The sequence below is a fragment of the Hemiscyllium ocellatum genome, chromosome 7, assembly GCF_020745735.1.
Source record: "Hemiscyllium ocellatum isolate sHemOce1 chromosome 7, sHemOce1.pat.X.cur, whole genome shotgun sequence".
NCBI lineage: Eukaryota > Metazoa > Chordata > Chondrichthyes > Orectolobiformes > Hemiscylliidae > Hemiscyllium > Hemiscyllium ocellatum.
In genome coordinates, this window is record NC_083407.1 from 13,074,176 (window position 1) to 13,094,377 (window position 20,202).

General features: G+C 44.5%; 1 protein-coding gene across 3 annotated transcripts in view; it reads left to right on the forward strand.

Moving 5' to 3' along the window:
- sema5ba (sema domain, seven thrombospondin repeats (type 1 and type 1-like), transmembrane domain (TM) and short cytoplasmic domain, (semaphorin) 5Ba) overlaps nucleotides 1-20,202 on the forward strand; it is a 339,576-nt gene that overhangs the window by 135,832 nt on the left and 183,542 nt on the right. For all 3 annotated transcript variants that reach the window (XM_060828274.1, XM_060828276.1, XM_060828275.1), the window contains exon 4: nucleotides 15,800-15,899. In XM_060828274.1, coding sequence (XP_060684257.1) covers nucleotides 15,800-15,899 — 100 coding nt within the window. The remainder of the gene's footprint in view (nucleotides 1-15,799; nucleotides 15,900-20,202) is intronic.

A 20,202-nucleotide genomic window follows, 5' to 3' on the forward strand; every position in this document is an offset into this window, starting at 1 on the left:
GATTATCTGATCATTTGTCTCCTTATTGCTAATGCAATCTGCTATATACAAGAAGGCCACCATTTTCTTTGAATAGTGATGGTGTGCAAGAATATGGGGAATTGGCGCTGGATATTAAAGCCAGTGCAGGCAGGTTTGGCCAAATAATCCCCTTCTGCTTTGTAATAAATCCATGATTCTGTGATCACTGAAGCACAGTGACTGTTTTTATATAAGCAGCACAATTTACTGCATGCAAAGTTTCTTTTTGAGATATACTTGGGAGTCATGGAGTACTGTGTGAGCACAAACCTCTGATTGTAGTTTTCCAAAGTGAAGCTTGAACCTACTTCGGAGTTTATAGTTAACATTTGTATCAGTGTTTTAATGTTCTGGTTTTATGTTTGAAGACATTTACCCACAACAAGATAACGCAGACTGAGGGTCATTGGCTTACATGGAATATCTGACAATACAAATGTTTTGTCCAGAACTAGCATGAGTAAAAAGGAGATGTACGTCTATGTTTCCTTCATTCTGCTTTAGCGGTGCGCATTCATTTTGTGTTATTGCTGCTGTGTTGAATACCACAAGCATCAGCGCCAACCTTGAGGAGATATAGACTGGGTACATTGATTCTGGGGACATACAGTGCTGCATTTCACTGATAACACCATGGTTCATGGTTCAGAATTCTAATGGAGCCAATCCTTCCCTATTAATTCCCATTCTATTGAATTCTGATCGATCAAAATGCTTTCAGATCTCCCCTCCTCTGGAATAAAGACTGTGTGGCAACAAGGATTTCAATAAACTGTCAGGGAGGGTGTGGGAAATTTTCATTTTCTGTCATTCTGAGGAAACATCAGGTTAGACAGCAACAGAGATTGTGTCTTGGATTGTGGCTTATGTTTGGACAGTGAAGAGATGGACTGGTTGTTGCAGCTCAGGGCAGAAGTGCGAGACTTGCATTTACGTAGCACCCTTCACAACCTCAGGACATTCCAAACTGCTTTCCAGTCAATCAAGCCCTGGTCAACTATCATCACTGTAGATCAGCTCCCTGATGGCAAGGCCAGTTTGAGGGTATAATGTGAATAAGAAGGTGCCTCAACTTTCATGGATTTAATCTGATTTGGCCACACTTCTTTCATTATCCAAATGTCGGCCATTAAATTGGGGAAGTAGTGATGTAATGTCAATGGACTTGTAATCCAGAATTTCTGGGGCGCGTGAATCCAGATCCCACCTTGGTGGGCAGTTGATGGAATTTGAATTCAATAAAATCTTGAATAATTGTAACCATTGTTGTAAAAGCCCATCTGACTCACTGATGCCCTTTAGGGAGGGAAATCTGCTCTCCTTACGTGGTCTGGCTGAAGTGTAACTGCAGACCCATAACAAGGTATGCATTAATCCTCTGGTTAATGAGGGATAGGCAAGAAATACTGGCTGAGCAAGCAAAACCCACATCCAATGAATTAAAAAAAATAAATAAGGAATATCTGAAATTCAGCAGTGTGACAAGTTTTTTTGAATGTTATTTTTCCATTCTGTGTTTTTCATGATGAGCAAAACGCATCAGCAAAACATCTGTCTTTCAAACTTTAGAAACGTAGAAAATAGGAGCAGGAATAGGCCATTCGACCCTTTGAGCCTGCTCTGCCATTTACTGTGATCATCCATAAGACTATAAAAAATTGGAGTGGAAGTAAGGCCACTTGGCCCATCCAGTCGACTCCGTCATTCAATCATGGCTGATGGGCATTTCAATGCCACTTACCCGCTCTCTCCCCATAGCCTTTAATTCCTTATGAGATTAAGAATTTATCAATCTCTGCCTTGAAGATCTTTAATGCCCCCCCGCCTCCATTGCGCTTCATGGCAATGAATTCCACAGGCCCACCACTCTCTGGCTGAAGAAATGTTTCCTCATTTCCATTCCAAATTGACCCCCTCTAATTCTAAGGCTGCGCCCATGAGTCCTAGTATCCCCTGTTCCTGCTTTCTCCCCAAATGGTTTGATTCCTTCAGTTCTGAGAGCAAAATCTAATTTGTTCTTGGAAATATTCAATGCTTTGGCCTCAACTGCTTTCTGTGGCAGAGAATTCCACAGGCTCCCCACTCTGTGGATGAAGATATTTCTCCTCATGTCAGTCTGAAATGGCCTAGCCTATATCTGCCACCTCTCATTCCGGACTCACCGCTCATCATTTCTTGTAACCTATACTGCCATTTATTTGTCTCCTATTGCGTTGTCTTCTTTTAATCCATGAACATCCTGGCCTATATCAGTCACTGTGCAATGCGCTGAATTCCCAGTTATGATCACTGGGCTAGGCCCATTGCACCACACAGATGTATTAAGCTGAGGAGATTTCATGACATTGCTTAATTTGGATCAGCGAATGCAGGAGATGAGGGTCTAATAAATTTCTCTGTTGAAGGCTGTAATTAATCAGCTGGGCTGTTTAGTTCTTCAGAAGACTACAGCTCAGCAGCAAGTTGATGGAAGCAGTTCTTGGAAGTTTTGCCGATTAATTCCTCTGGGCTAATTCAAAAACAAAAGGATTGCAGGAGTAACAAAAGGCCCTTTTTCTGACTCTCCTCTTTCTGGAAGGGTTATTACTCCTTATTGTTTTTGCTTTGAGCCTGGCTGTGTGTGCGCTGCATGTTGGCAAGCTCTGCGGCCGTACAGGGGCTGTGACGATGGAGCTGAGTCGCTTCCTGTCCAAAGCCAGCAATACGCCAGGAGTCTGACACTTGGCAAGAGGCAGGATCTTGGACTGAAGCCAATCTCAACAGAGTATCACATTGTCATTGAAGAGTTACGGTGCAAAGGAAGGCCATTCAGCCTATCATGCCTGTACTGGCTCTCCAAACGAAGTGTTACTGAGTCCCAGTCTCTTCTTTTCTCCCTCAAAGACCTTGCCAATCATTTTCATCCAATAACCATCCAATGGTCTCTTGAACGTCTCAAATGAACCTGCATCCTCCGCATTTGCAGGTGGTGCATTCTATACCCTAACTAGAGTTCTCGAGGTTCAGCTACATAATTCTTTGAAGTTTGCGTCACATGTACACAGGGTGGTTAAGAAGGCATTTAGCATGCTTGCCTACATTGCTCAAACCTTTGAGTGTAGGAGTTGGGACACCATTTTGAGGTTGTACAGGACATTGCCTTGGCCTTTTCTGGAGTACCGTGTCAAGTTCCGGTTGCCCTGTCACAGGAAGGATATTATTTCGCTGGAGAGGGTTCAGAAAAGATTTACCAGAATGTTGCCAGGAATGGAGAGTTTGAGTTATAAAGAGAGGCTGGATGGGCTGGGACTTTTTGTCGGGAGTGTGGGAGGTTGAGAAGTGACCTTATAGAGTTTATAAAATCATGAAGATGAGGTGAAAGACAGGTGTCCTTTCCCCGTGATGAGGGATTTCAAGTCTATGGGGCATATTTAAAGGCGAGAGGAGAGAGATTTGAAGACATGAGGGGCAACATTTCTACACAGAAAGTGGTTCGGGCGTGGAATGAACCTCCAGAGGAAGTGGTGGATGCAGGTATAGTTACAACATTTAATAGACACTTGGATAAGTACATGAATAATAAATGTTTGGAGGGAACGTGGAGGTAGGTGGGACTAGTTTAGTTTGGTATTATAGCTGGCATGGGCTGGTTGGATTGAAGGGTTTGTTTCCGTGCTGTATGTCTCAATGACTGTATAACTACTCGCTGAGAGAAAAAAAGTTTTCCTCACTTCATCCTTACTTCAATTGTGAATCACTTTAAAACAGTTCCACTTTATTCTTGATCCTTTGATGAGCTGGTAGTTTTTCTGATCCGCTCATGATTTTGAAATCCTCCATCAGGTCTCCCTTTATTTCACTTTTCTCCAAGGAGGACACTCCTAACTCCTTCAATCTATCCTCATCACTGAAGTTTCTGATCCCTGAAACCATTCTTGTAAATCACTTTTGCACTCCCTCGAATGTGTTCACGTCTTTCCTGTAATGTGGTGCCTGGAACTGTGCACGATACGGGTTGTTCTGCATTTTGTTAATGTGAATTTGCTATAACACGATTGACGAATTTGGTGACACTGTTTCTGTTGCGCGAACCTTTAAAGCGCATATTGATTATAACATGATTCCGCCCTGATTAGTTTAAATGGTGCTGCTATAACGTGATTTTTGTATAACACGGTGTTGCATGAGAGCAAACTACTGTGTTATAACAGAACCGACTGTGCTTCAGCTGAGGCCTAACAGGGATTGCAATCAAGTTCAACATCACCCCCTTCCTCTATGCCCCTGTTAATAAGTTGGAGGACGCTATGTTTGATTTACTATTCACTCTACCTGTCACCTTCAACAATCTGTGCACATATACACCCAGGTCCCTCTGCTCCTGTACTCCCCTTAGAATTGAACCTTCTATTTTATATTTTATTTCAATGTTCTTCCTACCAAAATTCATCACCTCGTACTTTAAGGCTGTGAGGTATAGGAGCAGGAGGCCATTCAGCCCACTGAGTAGAAAGCGAGGAGAAAACAGATGCTGGAGATCAGAGTCAAAAAATGTGGTGCTGGAAAAGCACAGCAGGTCAGGCAGCATCTGCAGAGCAGGAGAGCTGATGTTTCAGGAACATTCCTGATGAAAGGCTTATGCCCAAAATGTTGGTTCTCCTGCTCCTCGAATGCTGCCTGACCTGCTGTGCTTTCCCGTGCCACACTTTTTAATTCAGCCCATTGAGCCTGCTCAGCTATTCAGTGAAATCATGGCTCATCTGATAATCCTCATTTCCACCTTTCTGCCTGTTCTCCACAACCATTGACTCACTTAAAATTAAAAATCTGTCTCAGCCTTAATGACCCAACCTCAACAGCCCTCTGCATTGAAACTCATCTGCCACATTCCTGCCCACTCCACTGACTTGTCAATGTCCTTTCAGAGCTCCACACTGTTATCCTCATAGTTTACAGTTCTCCCAAGTTTTGTGTCCAGGCCGGGGTTCGGAGGTTTGACCAAGGTGTGTCATAACATATCTGTGCAGGTTGATTAAAATTATTTACCATAGAGATTGGCATTGAGGAGAAGCATAATCAATCTACGCTAGAAATTGTTTATTTGATCAGTGATTGCAGAGCTGAAAATGAAGAAAGGCTTATGCCCGAAACATCGAATCTCCTGCTCCTTGGATGCTGCCTGACCTGCTGCGCTTTTCCAGCAACAGATGTTCAGCTCTGATCTCCAGCATCTGCAGACCTCACTTTCTCCACAGTGATTGCAGTCATACAGCACAGAAACAGTTCAACTGGTCCATGCCAACCAAGTTTCCCAAACTAATCTACTCCTACTTCCCTATGTTTGGTCAATATCCCTGTAAATCTTTCCTAATCATATATCTGTCCAAATGTCTTTTCACGTTGTAACTGTATCTGCATTTGCCACTTCCTCTGGCAGTCCATTCCACACACGAAACACCCTCTGTGTGAAAACGTTGCCCCTCAGGTTCCTTTTAAATCTTTCTCCTTTCACCTTAAAAATATGCCCTCTAGTTTTGAAACCCCTCAACACTCTAGAGAAAAGAATTTTGACATTCACCTAATCCATGCCCCTCATGATTTTATAAACCTCTATAAAGTCACCTCACAACCTCCTACGGTCCAGTGAAAAAAGTCCCAACCGATCCATTGTCTCCATACATCTCAAATCCTCCATTCCTGGCAACATCCGGGCACAGAGGAACTTCAGTTATCTGAATATCAATTATCCGGATTTCGAATTATCTGAAGAAGATCTCAAGGTCCCGATAAAAACATTATTGTGCATTAAAGAGGTGTTATCAACACTGATCTTTTACTTACAGTGATTAAAAGAGAATTTGGCTTACTGAAATGTTGCCGAGAACAGTCCTGGACATCGATGGGAGCTCAGGCAACATCTCCAAATGACTGACCTCCCACCATCTCTCTCTCTCCCCACACTTTCCCTGGAGTTCTCCGAAGGGGTGTGCCCTAAACTCCCCCCTTCCTCAGATAATCTCTCCAAGTGGAACTTGTCAAAAATGTGTGTGTGTGTGTGTGTGTGTGTGTGTGTGTGTGTGTGTGTGTGTGAGTGACTCACCCCCAGCAGCAGTCTTGCTGTTGGTGTCGAGGCTGGCTGCCCCGAGGGGAGCGGGGGCAGACGGGGTGGAGGGTGGCCTGGTCAGGGAGGGGTATAGTGCGTGGATGGATAGGGTCGGGGTTGGGGGTGGGTGCAGATTGGGGGGAGTGGGGGCAGCATGGGATCGCGTGCGGTGTCCTGAACAGAGGTCAGACTTAGCAAGTGCTCACTGTGTCAATCCCATTGAACCGATGGGTGGGGGGTGGGTGAGGGAGGGTGGGCAGGAGGCTTCAGCAATGCTGCTGCTCCCTTACACACAAATGTGTGTGTGCTCAGAAACAGACCCTGAGACAGAGAGAGGGAGCAAGGCAGGCAGAGAGAGGAAAAATGAAACTTTTTTTTAAAAGTCCCAGAGGAGAGGCATTGAATCAGTTGTCCAAATAATTAGCCGAACGAAATGCTGCCCTCCCATCTCGTTCAGATAATTGAGGTTCCTGTATAAATCTTTTCTGAACCCTCTCCAGCTTAATAATATCCTTGCTCTAACACAGCGACCAGAACTGGGCACAGTACTCCAAAAAAAGGCTGAAGAAGCTGGGTTTCCCTCCTTAGAACAAAGGAGATCGAGGGGATGTGTAATAGAAGTGTGTGAGATTATGACAGATCTGGATGAAGGAAACGTGAAAGAATGGTTCCCTGTAGCTGATAGCAGAAGGAGAGGGGGGCATATGGATTTAGTTGGAAGGTGGTTGGGTGGGTGGTTGGTCTGTGAAGATCTGTTTGATGGTAACAACTTAACTCCGAAAGGAGCATGGACATGCATTTAACACTGTGCTTCCAGTCAGAGTGGGGCAATGGAGTTAACTTGATTGTGGCATAAAAAGCTAGTATGGACTCAATGGGCTCAATAGACTTGCTTTGTGCCATTACAGTACTGTGACCCTCTGAAGATGAAGTGATGCTCAATTCAAACTGGCCATTTTGTTACTTTTCTGATGAAGCAAATCATGAAAGCTGATTTGGGTGAACCCCCTGATGTAACGATTATTCCTAACAGTGTCAGCAGGACTCTCCTTCAGTGATGATTCCCAGTGGGGAGTACTCCCACGTTCTGAATCTGAAAGACATGCATTCAGGTCCCACGAATGATGTGGTGGTACTGTGGTAGTATCATTGGGCTTGCAATCTAAAAGCTCCAGCTAATGGTTTGGGGAGATGAGTTCAAATCCCATCACTGTGTCTAGTGGAAATTAAGCTCAATTAATAATGTCTGGAATATAAAGCTAATTACATGAATGCTAACAATGCCCTTTACTGATTGTCATCTGGTTAACTTATGTCTCTTTAGAGAGTGGCTGGCACAGTGGTTAGCACTACTGCCTCACAGCGCCAGACACCCGGGTTCAATTCCCACCTCAGGCGACTGACTGTGTGGAGTTTGCACATTCGCTCAGTGTCTGAGTGGGTTTCCTCCGGGTGCTCTGGTTTCCTCCCACAGTCCAAAAATGTGCAGGTTAGGTGAATTGGCCATGTTAAATCACCCATGGTGTTAGGGGCAGGGGTAAATGTAGGGGAATGGGTCTGAGTGGGTTGCGCTTCGGCAAGTTGGTGTGGATTTGTTGGGCCGAAGGGCCCGTTTCCACACTGTAAGTAATCTAATCGTGGTATCTGCTATCTTTACCCAGTCTGACCTGCATATCACTGTAGACAAATTTGGTTGACACTTAGCTTTCCTCTGGGTATTAAATTGTGGTCTAGCCCATAATCTCTACACCCCATGAATGAATAATAATTAAAAACTCTCCTTTCACTTCTGGTAATTTCCTCATAAAAGTGTCTTCACTGTCTCCACATCCTTTTCATAGTAAAGGTAGTGTCACCATAGTCCTACTGTAATGCTCTCTCATTAGAGGTTCAACCTGACAGTCACTGTGCCTCAGGTGAGGGGGAAAGGGGCAAGGTTAAGAAGTTTGGGCCTTTGTGGTGACGTCGGCTGGTGTGGTCTTTTAGGCTTTTTGTCATATGGAAATACTGGAAACTCTTGATCCAGCTATTAACTGCCGTCTGGGGAACTGGGGAGAGTCAATATTGCTGTCCTAGCTAGTGAGGCACACATCCCTTAAAAATAAAAAGGGGGGAAAGAGAAACATTGGAGAACAAAGTCTAATGAGCCTGGTGCTAGATTATGGATGTTTATAGATAGAATAGAATCCCTACTGTGTGGAAACAGGCCCTTTGGCGCAACAAGTCCACCCCAACCCTCCAAAGAATAATGCACTCAGGCTCATTCTCCTACATTAATCCCTGATCTAGACAGGCAATTTAGCATGACCAATTCACCTAACTTGCACATCTTTGGATTGTGGGAGGAAACCCACATAGACATGGGGAGAATGTGCAAACTCCACACAGACAGTTGCCCAAGGCTAGAATTGAACCCAGGTCTCTGGCAGTGTGAAGGAGCAGTGCTAACCACTGAGCCACCGTACCTTTAACAATAATGGGTTTGAATGTGTGGGGAATGAAAGGATATGAGTATTGCATATGAATGTGGATTTGAGGTAGAAAATCAGTCGTGATCCTTTTGAGTCATAGAGTATTGGTCCCAAGGCCCACTCCTATTCAGATATCTTGTGTCCTTAAACTCTCTGGTCTTGTGAAAGAGTGTGACACGGCCAATGGTGTGAAATTTCAGGTGAGGCGTTAAGAACAAGGGCCTGTATAAAGCTGCCATTCATTTTACTTTCAGGGAACTAGCTAGCTGCCATTTCTAGGCTTTGGGCCAATGAGCAATTGCTGTCTCTGCAATAACTGGATGAGCTCTTCACTTTGCTGACTAACACGAGTGGTTTTGCTCATTTTGCTGGCATGATTTATAGCCTCATACTTTACAGCAGGGATCTGAACTACTTTGGGTGGTGTTGGAAACGAACTGGTCCTCTAAGGTTTGCACCATCCCTTCTGGTTTGGAGATGCTGGATTAATAACCCTGAGACTACAATTCACATTCCAACTCTGTGGTCATTTCTGAAGCTAAATTCAGATGTTTACGACAGAAAAGAATGACTCTATGAACATGTGAAAATTGATCACAGGAAGACGCAGAGTTATCCTACACTCGGGATGCCTGGATGTGATTATTAGATCCTCACAATCTCACTCAATAGGCGCACACACACACACACGCACATGCACACAGTCACATACATACACTCACACATATAGACAGACACAATCTCCCTCTCACACCCACACTCACACTCACACACACACTCTCCCTCTCACACACACAGACACACGTGTATGCACACTCACTCACCCATTCACTCACTCACTCTCTCTCTCTCTCACAGAAACTTACCAAACCTCCTTCAAGAGCACTTTCCAAATCCACAACCTCTAAAATCTAGAACGACAAGGGCAACAGATACATGGGAACACCACCCCTTGCAAACTCCCTTCAAGCCACTCACCATTCTGGCATGGAAATACATTGCTGTTCTGGGTCAGAATCCTGGAACTCTATTCAGAACAACATGGTGGGTCTATCTACACACCAAGTGGACCTCAGCAGTTTAGGAGGACTGCTGACTGTCACTTAATTGAAAACAATTAGGGAGGAGCAATAAGAGCTTACCTGATGGATATCGGGGGCAAATTCTCTGAGGCGCTCCTCAGGTTAGTCTCTTAGGCCCAACTATTTTCAGCTGCTTCATCACTGACCTTCCTTCCCTCCATCATAAGGTCAGAAGTGGGGATGTTCACCCATGACTGCGCAATGTTCAGCACCATTCATGACTCCTCAGACACTGAAGCAGTCCATGTCCAAATGTAGCAAGATCTGGACAATATCCAGGCTTCGGCTGACAAATGGCAAGTAACATTCACACGATACAAATGCTCATAAGAGACAATCTAACCACCACCTCTTGACATTCAATGATGTTACTATCACTGAATAACCCACTATCAATATCCTGTGAGTTATCATTGAATTGAAACTTAACTGGACTCACTGCATAAACTCAGTGGCTACAAGAGCAGGTCAGAAGTGAGGAATACTGCAGCAAGTAAATCACCGCCTGACTCCTGAAAGCCTGTCCATTGTTTGTAAGGCACGAGTCAGGAGTGTGATGGAATACTTCCCACTTGCCAGAATGAGTGCAGCTCTAACAACACTCAAGAAGCTTGACAGCAACCAAGACTGAGCAGCCCACTTGATTGGCTCTGCATCCACGAGCATGCACTCCATCCACCAGCGATGCTCAGTAACAGCAGGGTGTATTATCTACAAGATACACTGCATAAATTCACCAAAGATCCTCAGACAGCACCTTTCAAATGCACGATCACTTCCATCACAAGGGCAGCAGACATATGGAAACACCATCACCAATTTCCCCTCTAAGCCACTCACCATCCTGACTTGGAAATATAACACCATTCCTTCACTGTTGCTGAGTCAAAATCCTGGAATTCCCTCCCTAACGGCATTGTGGGTCAACCCACAGCAGTGGTTCAAGAAGGCAGCTCACCACCACCTTCTCAAGAGCAACTAGGAACGAGCAATAAATACTGGGCTCATTCAGTGACACCTACATCTCACTAAAAAATCAATTTAAAAAAAAGTCACAAATGCCCTAAAACCAAAAATGAATAGGGTTGTTTTTCAGACTGGAGGCCTGTGACCAGTGGTGTGCCACAAGGATTGGTGCTGGGTCCACTGTTTTTCATAATTTATATAAATGATTTGGATGTGAACGTATGAGATATAGTTAGTAAGTTTGCAGATGACACCAAAGTTGGAGGTGCCACATGACAGCTGCCACATGACCTCCCAACTCCTATACTCAATGCACTGACCAATAAAGGCAAACATAACTAAACACCTTCTTCACCATCCTATGGTGACCTCAGAGTATAGCAGGATCTTGATCAGTTGGGTTGAGGAGTGGCAGATGGAGTTTGCATGTGAGGTTCTGCATTTTGGAAGACAAATCAGGGCAGGACTTATACACTTAATGGTAAGGTCCTGGGGAGTGTGGCAGAACAGAGATCTTGGAGTGCAGGTTCATAGTTCCTTCAAAGTGGAGTTGCAGATAGATAGGATAGTGAAGAAGGCGTTCGGTATGCTTTCCTTTATTGGTCAGAGTATTGAGTACAGGAGTTGAAACGTCATGTTGTGGCTGTACAGGACATTGGTTAGGCCACTGTTGGAATATTGCATGCAATTCTGGTCTCCTTCCTATAGGAAAGATGTTGTGAAACATGAAAGGGTTCAGAGCAGATTTACAAGGATGTTGCCAGAGTTGAAGGATTTGAGCTGTAGGGAGAGGCTGAACAGGCTGGGGCTGTTTTCCCTGGAGCATCGGAGGCTGAGGGGTGACCTTACAGTGGTTTATAAAATCATGAGGGGCATGTATTGGGTAAATAGACAATGTCTTTTCGCTGGGGTGGGGGAATCCAGAACTAGAGGGCATAAGTTTTGGATGAGAGGGGAAAAATTTAAAAGGAACCTAAGGGGCAACTTTTTCACACAGAGGGTGATGCAGGTATGGAATGAATTGCCAGAGGATGTGATGGAGGCTGAGAAAATTGCAACGTTTAAAAGGCATCTGGATGGGTATATGAATAGGAAGGGCTTAGAGGGATATGGGCCAAATGCTGGCAAATGGGACTAGATTAATTTAAGATATCTGCATGCATGGACCGAAGAGTCTGTTTCTGTGTTGTATATCTCTATGACTTTATAACACTTGCAACACAAATGGGAAAAAGTAGCATCACAGGGCTATTACAGTGTGCACAAGGCCAATTGGCCCATTGGCCCATTATGCCCGCATCAGTTCTATGGTCTAGTGCCTCATATCCCTGCTCACGATTTCTATCCAAATTACCATCCAATGCCTCCTCAAATATCTCAATTGAACTTGCCTCCACTGTACTCCTAGGCAGTGCATCCGCTATGATGGTTGTAGAACATAGAACACAAAACAGTACAGTATAGGAACATGCCCTATTGCCTATAGTCTGGTGCCAAATTAAACTAATCCCTTCTGCCTGCCCTTGGTCCATATCTCTCCATTTCTTGCATATTCATGTGCTTATCTAAAAACCCCTTAAATGCCCCTATCGTATCTGCCTCCACCACCACCCCCGGCATTTTGTTCCAGACCCCTCCTACTCTCTGTGTAAAAAACTTGTCCCTCACATCTCCTTTGAACTTTTTCCCTCTCACTGTAAATGCATGCCTCTAGTACTTGACATTTCAGGAAATGGATTCTGACCGTCAACCCCCATCTACATATCTCCTAATTTTCTGGACCTCTATCTTGCCTCCCCTCAGCTTCCACCGCTCTAGAGGAAACAACCTGAATTTTTGTTTTTGAACATTCTCAAGTGAGAGACTGGCTGTTCAAAGAAGCTGGACCTTTTGATGGTTGAATGGGGCTACATCAGACAGATTTGCGAAGGAGATGGTGGTAAATCAATGAATGGACCACAAACCAGAAATATCCTTCCATTTAATCGCAGGTTGGGAATTGCATGAGGGTGTGATGAGATGCCACAGAGATGCAGTTTTTCCTCGGAAACAAGAGTAGCTCAAGCCCCATTTAATTGTACCATGACTGATTTGCAATACAAGTCCATTTGTCCTATTTGTTTGCTACCCTTAACCAACAAAAATCCCCCCGTCTTGGGCTTGGAAAGTTTCACTTGATGCCCACATCACTTCATCTTTTTGGGGTAACAGGGTTTCAGATTTCCATGTCCTTTGACAAGGTTCCTGCTTTGTTCCTGAAGAAACTCTCTTTGATTTGAAGATTATGCCCACTGACTTTGGTTTCCCTCATCAAAGCAAATGGCTTTGCTCTATTGACCTTTTAATTAAATATTTCAATTAGATCAACATGAAGTAATGATTGAGTTAATAAGAGAGTATAGAGTTGCCGTTTAAACATGATAATGGAGACTGCAAATGATGGTAGACTATAGGCAGTGCATTGTAATAAGGAAAGAGTGTGAATGAGAATTAGGTTTAATTTGTATGTGAGGAAAATATGATAATTAGAATGAAGAATAACGCACAATGTTTAACAATGATCCGTACCTCACCCTAAGACAACCAGGAATAACTAGACATGTTCCTCTCCATTATATTGTTGTAATGCTGAAGGAAGATTGATTAGGTGGGAGATTTAACCATTAAGCTGACCAAGAATATAGCAGTCAAGAGCAGGAGGGCACTGTACAACCTTTCAGCTCTGCTCTGCCATTTAGGATCATGGCTGTTCTTTGTCCTTAACTGCACTTTCATGTCAGATCCTTATATCCTCTGGATTAGTGGTGCTGGAAGATGAAGGGCTTTTGCCCAAAACGTCGATTTCACTGCTCTTTGGATATTCCCTGAACTGCTGTGCTCTTCCAGCACCACTAATCCAGAATCTGGTTTCCAGTATCTGTGGTCATTGTTTTTACCTTATATCATCTGATAACCTCAGAATCCCAAAGTTCCACTTGAAAGGGTACAGAAAAGATTTACAAGGATATTGCCAGGGTTGGACGATTTGAGCTATAGGGAGAGGCTGAATAGGCTGGGGCTGTTTTCCCTGGAGCGTCAGAGGCTGAGGAGTGATATTATAAAGGTTTATAAAATCATGAGGGTCACGGATAGAAAGAACTGTAAAGGTCTTTTCCCAAGGATAGAGGAATCCAAAACAAGATGACGTAGGGGAAAGATTTAAAATGGACCTTTAGGGGCATGTATGGAATGAGCTGCGAGAGGAAGTGGTGGAGGCTTGTACAATTACAACTTTAAAAGGTCCTTTTTGTATTTGCATACCTGCTTTGAAAAGTCAGGAGTGCGGTGGATCTGGATGGGAATATGAATGGGAAGAGTTTAGAGGGGTATGGGCCAAGTGGTAGCAAATGGGACTGGATTAATTTAGGATATCTGGTTGGCATGGATGAGTTGGACTAAAGGGTCTGTTTCTATGTTGTACACCTCTATGACTCTGTGACTGTATAAGTCTATAAATCTCAGTCTTGAATACTCTGAATGACTCAACATCTCCAGTCCTCTGGAGAGTGCTGAAGATTCACGATTCTCTAACTTAAGTTCCTCCTTCTCACAATGACTGTACATAACACCCTCTAGGGTTTGAGAAGGCAGCTCACCGGCACCTTCTGAAGGACAGTTAGGAATGGGTAATATTAGATTAGATTAGATTAGATTAGATTACTTACAGTGTGGAAACAGGCCCTTCGGCCCAAGAAGTCCACACCGACCCGCCGAAGCGCAACCCACCCATACCCCTACACTTACCCCTTACCTAACACTACGGACAATTTAGCATGGCCAATTCACCTGACCCGCACAACTTTGGACTGTGGGAGGAAACCGGAGCACCCGGAGGAAACCCACGCAGACATGGGGAGAATGTGCAAACTCCACACAGTCAGTCGCCTGAGTCGGGAATTGAACCCGGGTCTCTGGCGCTGTGAGGCAGCAGTGCTAACCACTGTGCCATGCTTGATATCCACATGTCAAAAGCAAATAAATACAACAAATGCAATATAATGGGTGGAAGTAGTGAAGAAACGTGGAGACAAAAAGCAAAGGTAGGCCATTCAGCCCCTTGAGCCTGCTCCACAATTCAATAGGATTATGGCTTACCCACTTTCTCAATGCTTTATTCCCCCCTTCTCTCCTTATCAGTCTCTTTCTTGAACCTATTCAGTGATTTGGCCTCCACAGCTTTCTGTGATTGAGAATTCCACAGGCTGATCAGCAGCTTTGATTAGATTAGATTCCCTACATATGGAAACAGGCCATTTTGGCCCGACAAGTCCACACCGGCCCTCTGAAGAGCAACCCACCCAGATCCACTCCCCGACACTGTATTTACCCCTGACTAATTCACCTAACATTATGGACAATTTAGCATGGCCAATCCACCCTAACCAATCCAACACCGGCATCTCCAAATCATGACACCCTAACCAGCACATTTTTGGATTGAAGAACTGGGTGAAGAAATGTTTAGTTTAGCCTGGGATTATGGCTGGCATGGACTGTTTGGAGCGAAGGGTTTGTTTCTGTGCTGTATGACCCCATTGACCCACATGTTGTTGAGATTCTTGAGTGTTTTTACTGTTGCCTCCATCAGTTAGTGAGAAATGTGATCCACCGCACTCCTGACTTTCCAAAGCAGATATGCAAATACAAGAAGGACCTTTTAAAGTTGAGTGAAAGGTGATTATATGGATTTCTTCCCCTCTTGCCTCGTGTCAAATCTCCAGAGAAAGAATTTCAATGCTGACAGAATTTGCTGTATCATATTGCTGTAGTGACAAACCATTTGTTAGATCTGACACATACGATGTGCTAACAACCACTTGTCCAAGACCCTTGCAACTCCCTATCACCATAAACATCTCTAGCCTTAATTTCTGAAATGTCTAAGTTCATCTAAACTTTGTGCGTCCAAGTTTTTTAACCTCTCCACCCACTCACTAGGATCTGAATACTGTCCAATCGTCCCTAAAATTTCAACCTCTCTACCTCTCCCTGCTCCTTAAAACCATGTCCAAGCCTTTGGTCTTTTAAAGTATTTGTAATAGTTTTTTTGTCATATCGATGCAAGTTGTTGTTCAAGGGTCATTCTGAAAACATTCCCACTTCACTCTCTCTCTCTCTCTCTCTGTCTCTCTCCACAGATTTGAGGCCCTGGGTGTTGAATTTTAGCTTTCCAGGAGTGTATGACTACTCTCAGTTGGCAATCGACCTCAGCAGAAAGCAGCTGGTCATTGGAGCCAGGTACTGTACAACAATGTCCATGGTGATTGCAGAGTTGGTATATGCTTTCTTCTAAGTTCCTTTGATATGCTCCTATCCGGGGGTTTGTTTTGTGACAAACTTACAGTTTCATCGTCAACATAACAAACTAACACAATCCCAGATTTAGTTAATGGTCTCTACGTAAATTCCGTGTGTAAATAAACTCACATCTCACAATCTTCCACCACTGGCTGAGGTTACCATGAGAGACTCTCCTTCCAACCTCTTTCCTCGCTTGAGGCGTGGTGACCTTCAGGTTAGGCTCAGCAGTGGTCATTCCTCTCTAATGGGAGAGTAGCCCTATCATTATAGTTATGGAGTCATAGCATGAAAACAGGCCTTTCGGTCCAACTTGCCCATGCTGTCCAGTTTTCACAATGAGCCCCATTTAGAACATAGAACAGTACAGCACAGAACAGGCCCTTCAGCCCATGATGTTGTGCCGACCACTGATCCTCATGTATGCACCCTCAAATTTCTGTGACCATATGCATGTCCAGCAGTCTTTTAAATATCCCCAATGACCTTACTTCCACAACTGCTGCTAGCAATGCATTCCATGCTCTCACAGCTCTCTGTGTAAAGAACCCGCCTCTGACATCCCCTCTATACTTTCCTCCAACCAGCTTAAAAAAAATTACCCCTAGTGTTAACAATTTCTGCCCTGGGAAATAGTCTCTGGCTATCGACTCTATGCCTCTTACTATCTTGTACACCTCAATTAGGTCCCCTCTCCTCCTCCTTTTCTCCAATGAAAAAAGTCAGAGCTCAGTCAACCTCTCTTCATTAGATAAGCCTTCCAGTCCAGGCAGCATCCTGGTAAACCTCTATTGAACCCTCTTCAAAGCATCCACATCTTTCCTATAATAGGGCGACCAGAACTGGACACAGTATTCCAAGTGCGGTCTAACCAAAGTTTTATAGAGCTGCAACAAGATCTCACGACTCTTAAACTCAATCCCCCTGTTAATGAAAGCCAAAACACCATATGCTTTCTTAACAACCCTGTCCACTTGGGTGGCCATTTTAAGGGATCTATGTACCTGCACACCAAGATCCCTCTGTTCCTCCACACTGCCAAGAATCCTATCCTTAATCCTGTAATCAGCTTTCAAATTCGACCTTCCAAAATGCATCACCTCGCATTTATCCAGGTTGAACTCCATCTGCCACCTCTCAGTCCATCTCTGCATCCTGTCAATGTCCCGCTGCAGCCTACAACAGCCCTCTATACTGTCAACGACACCTTCAACCTTTGTGTCGTCTGCAAACGTGCTGACCCATCCTTCAATCCCCTCATCCAAGTCATTAATTAAAAATTACAAACAGTAGAGGCCCAAGGACAGAACCCTGTGGAACACCACCACTCACCACAGAATTCCAGGCAGAATATTTTCCTTCTACTATCACTCACTGTCTTCTGTTGGCCAGCCAATTCTGTATCCAGACAACTAAGTTCCCCTGTAGCCCATTCCTCCTGACCTTCTGAACGAGCCTACCATGGGGAACCTTGTCAAAAGCCTTGCTGAAGTCCATATACCACATCCAAAGCTCGATCCTCATCAACTTTTCTAGTCACATCCTCAAAGAACTGGATAAGGTTTGTGAGACATGACCTGCCCCTCACAAAGCCGTGTTGACTGCATTTAATCAAGCCATGCTCTTCCAGATGGTCATAAATCCTATCCCTCAGAATCCTTTCTAATACCTTGCAGACGACAGATGTGAGACTTACTGGTCTGTAATTGCCGGGGATTTCCCTATTTCCTTTTTTGAAGAGAGGAATTACATTTGCCTCCCTCCAGTCCTCAGGTACGACTCCAGTGGAGAGCGAGGATGCAAAGATCTTCGCAAGTGGCGAAGCAATTGCATTTCTCATTTCCCAAAGCAGCCGAGGACAAATCTGGTCCGGGCCTGGCGACTTGTCAATCTTAATGTTTGACAAAATTTTCAGCACAACAGCTTCCTCAATCTCTATCTGTTCCAGCATGCACACCTGCTCTTCAAAGGTTTTATTCACTGCAAAGTTCGTTTCTTTCGTAAAGACAGAAGCAAAAAACTCATTTAGGGCTTCCCCAACCTCCTCAGTCTCCACACACAAGTTCCATATGCTATCCCTGATCGGCCCTACTCTTTCTTTGACCGTTCTCTTATTCCTCATATAAGTGTAAAATGCCTTTTGTTTTCCCTAATCTGTTCTGGCAAGCCTTTCTTGTGCCCCCACCTGGCTCTCCTCAGACCGTTTTTGAGCTCCTTCCTCACGTGCCTGTAATCCTCTAGAGCTGAGCTTGACCCCTAGCTTCCTCCACCTTATGTAAGCTACCTTCTTCCTTTTGACGAGAAGCTCCACCGCTCTCGTCATCCAAGGTTCCTTTATCTTACCCTTTCTTGCCTGTCTCAGAGGGACATATTTATTCATCCCTCGCAACAACTGTTTCTTAAACAGTCTCCACATTTCTATAGTGCCTTTACCATGGAACAATTGCTCCCAATCCATGCTTCCTAACTCATGTCTATTTGCATCATAGCTTCCTCTTCCCCAATTAAATATCCTCCCATTTTGCCTAATCCTCTCCTTCTCCATATCTATGTAGGATGTGAGGCAGTTGTGGTCACTATCACCAAAATGCTCTCCCACCACAAGATTTGATACCTGCCCCGGCTCGTTTCCGAGCACCAAGTCTAGAATGGCCTCTTCCCTCGTCGGCCTGTCAACGTACTGAGTTAGGAAACCCTCCTGAACACACCTTACAAAAACAGCTCCATTCAAATCTTCTGCTCGAAGGAGGTTCCAATCAATATTTGGAAAGTTAAAGTCATCCATTACAACAACCCAACTACGTCCACACTTTTCCAAAATCTGCTGACCTATGCTTTCTTCCATCTCCCTGCTGCTACTGGGGGGCCTGTAGTGAACCCCTATCAAGGTGACTGCTCCCTTGCTGTTCCTAATTTCCACCCATACTGACTCGGTAGGCAGATCTTCCTCGACAATGGAAGCTTCTGTAGCTGTGATACCCTCTCTGATTATTAGTGCTACACCCCCTCCTCTTTTTCCCCCTCTCCCTATTCTTTTTAAATGCTCTAAACCGTGGAACATCCAGCAACCATTCCTGCCCCTGAGAAACCCATGTCTCTGTTATGGCCACAACAACATAGCACCAGCTACTGATCCATGCTCTAAGCTCATCACTTTTATTCCTGATACTCCTTGCGTTAAAGCAAACACACTTTAACTGATCCCTTGGTTCCTTCCCAGGAAAATCCTTCCCACTGGCTGCGTTACCTCTTGCTATTGCCTCATCTCCATCAACTCTCACCTCCGGGATACAGCTCAGGTTCCCACCCCCCCTGCCATACTAGTTTAAACCCTCCTGAACCACTCGAGCAAACCTTCCACCCAGGACATTGGTCCCCGTCCAGTTGAGATGCAACCCGTCCTTCTTGTACAGGTCCCACCTTCCCCAGAAGGCATCCCAATTATCTACATATCTGAAGTCTGTGTTTAGCCCATTTCTCTCCATACTTATCCCATCCATGTACCTGTCCAAATGTATTTTAAATGACAAAATGTACTTATTTCCACCACTATCTATGGCAGCTTGTTCCAGACACTTACCACCCTCTTTGTGAATTAGTTGCCCCTCTGAACCCTTTTCTATCTCTCCCCTCTCCCTGTAGGAATATGGCAACTTGACCTTTACCTTTATTCCTATCTCTGTATTACTTGCCCAGTACCATAAGCAATATGTCACTATTTCCCATCGTCTTCATCTTTCCATGCTCCTGCAGCCCTGGTTTTCTAGACAGAGGGTGGTGGTGGAGGGTTGTTTTTCAGACTGGAGGCCTGTGACCAGTGGAGTGCCACATGGATCGGTGCTGGGTCCTCTACTTTTTGTCAGGATGCGAGCATAAGAGGTACAGTTGACCAGATGGGCCAATGGGCTGAGAAGTGATAGATGGAGTTTAATTCAGATAAATGTGAGGTGCTGCATTTTGGGAAAACAAATCTTAGCAGGACTTATACACGTAATGGTAAGGTCCTAGGGAGTGTTGCTGAACAAAGAGACATTGGAGTGCAGGTTCATAGCTCCTTGAAAGTGGAGTCGCAGGTAGATAGGATTGTAAAGAAGGTGTTTGGTATTCTTTCTTTTATTGTTCGGAGTATTGAGTACAGGAGTTGGGAGGTCATGTTGCGGCTCTACAGGACATTGGTTAGGCCACTGTTGGAATATTGCGTGCAATTCTGGTCTTCTTCCTGTTGGAAAGATGTTGTGAAACT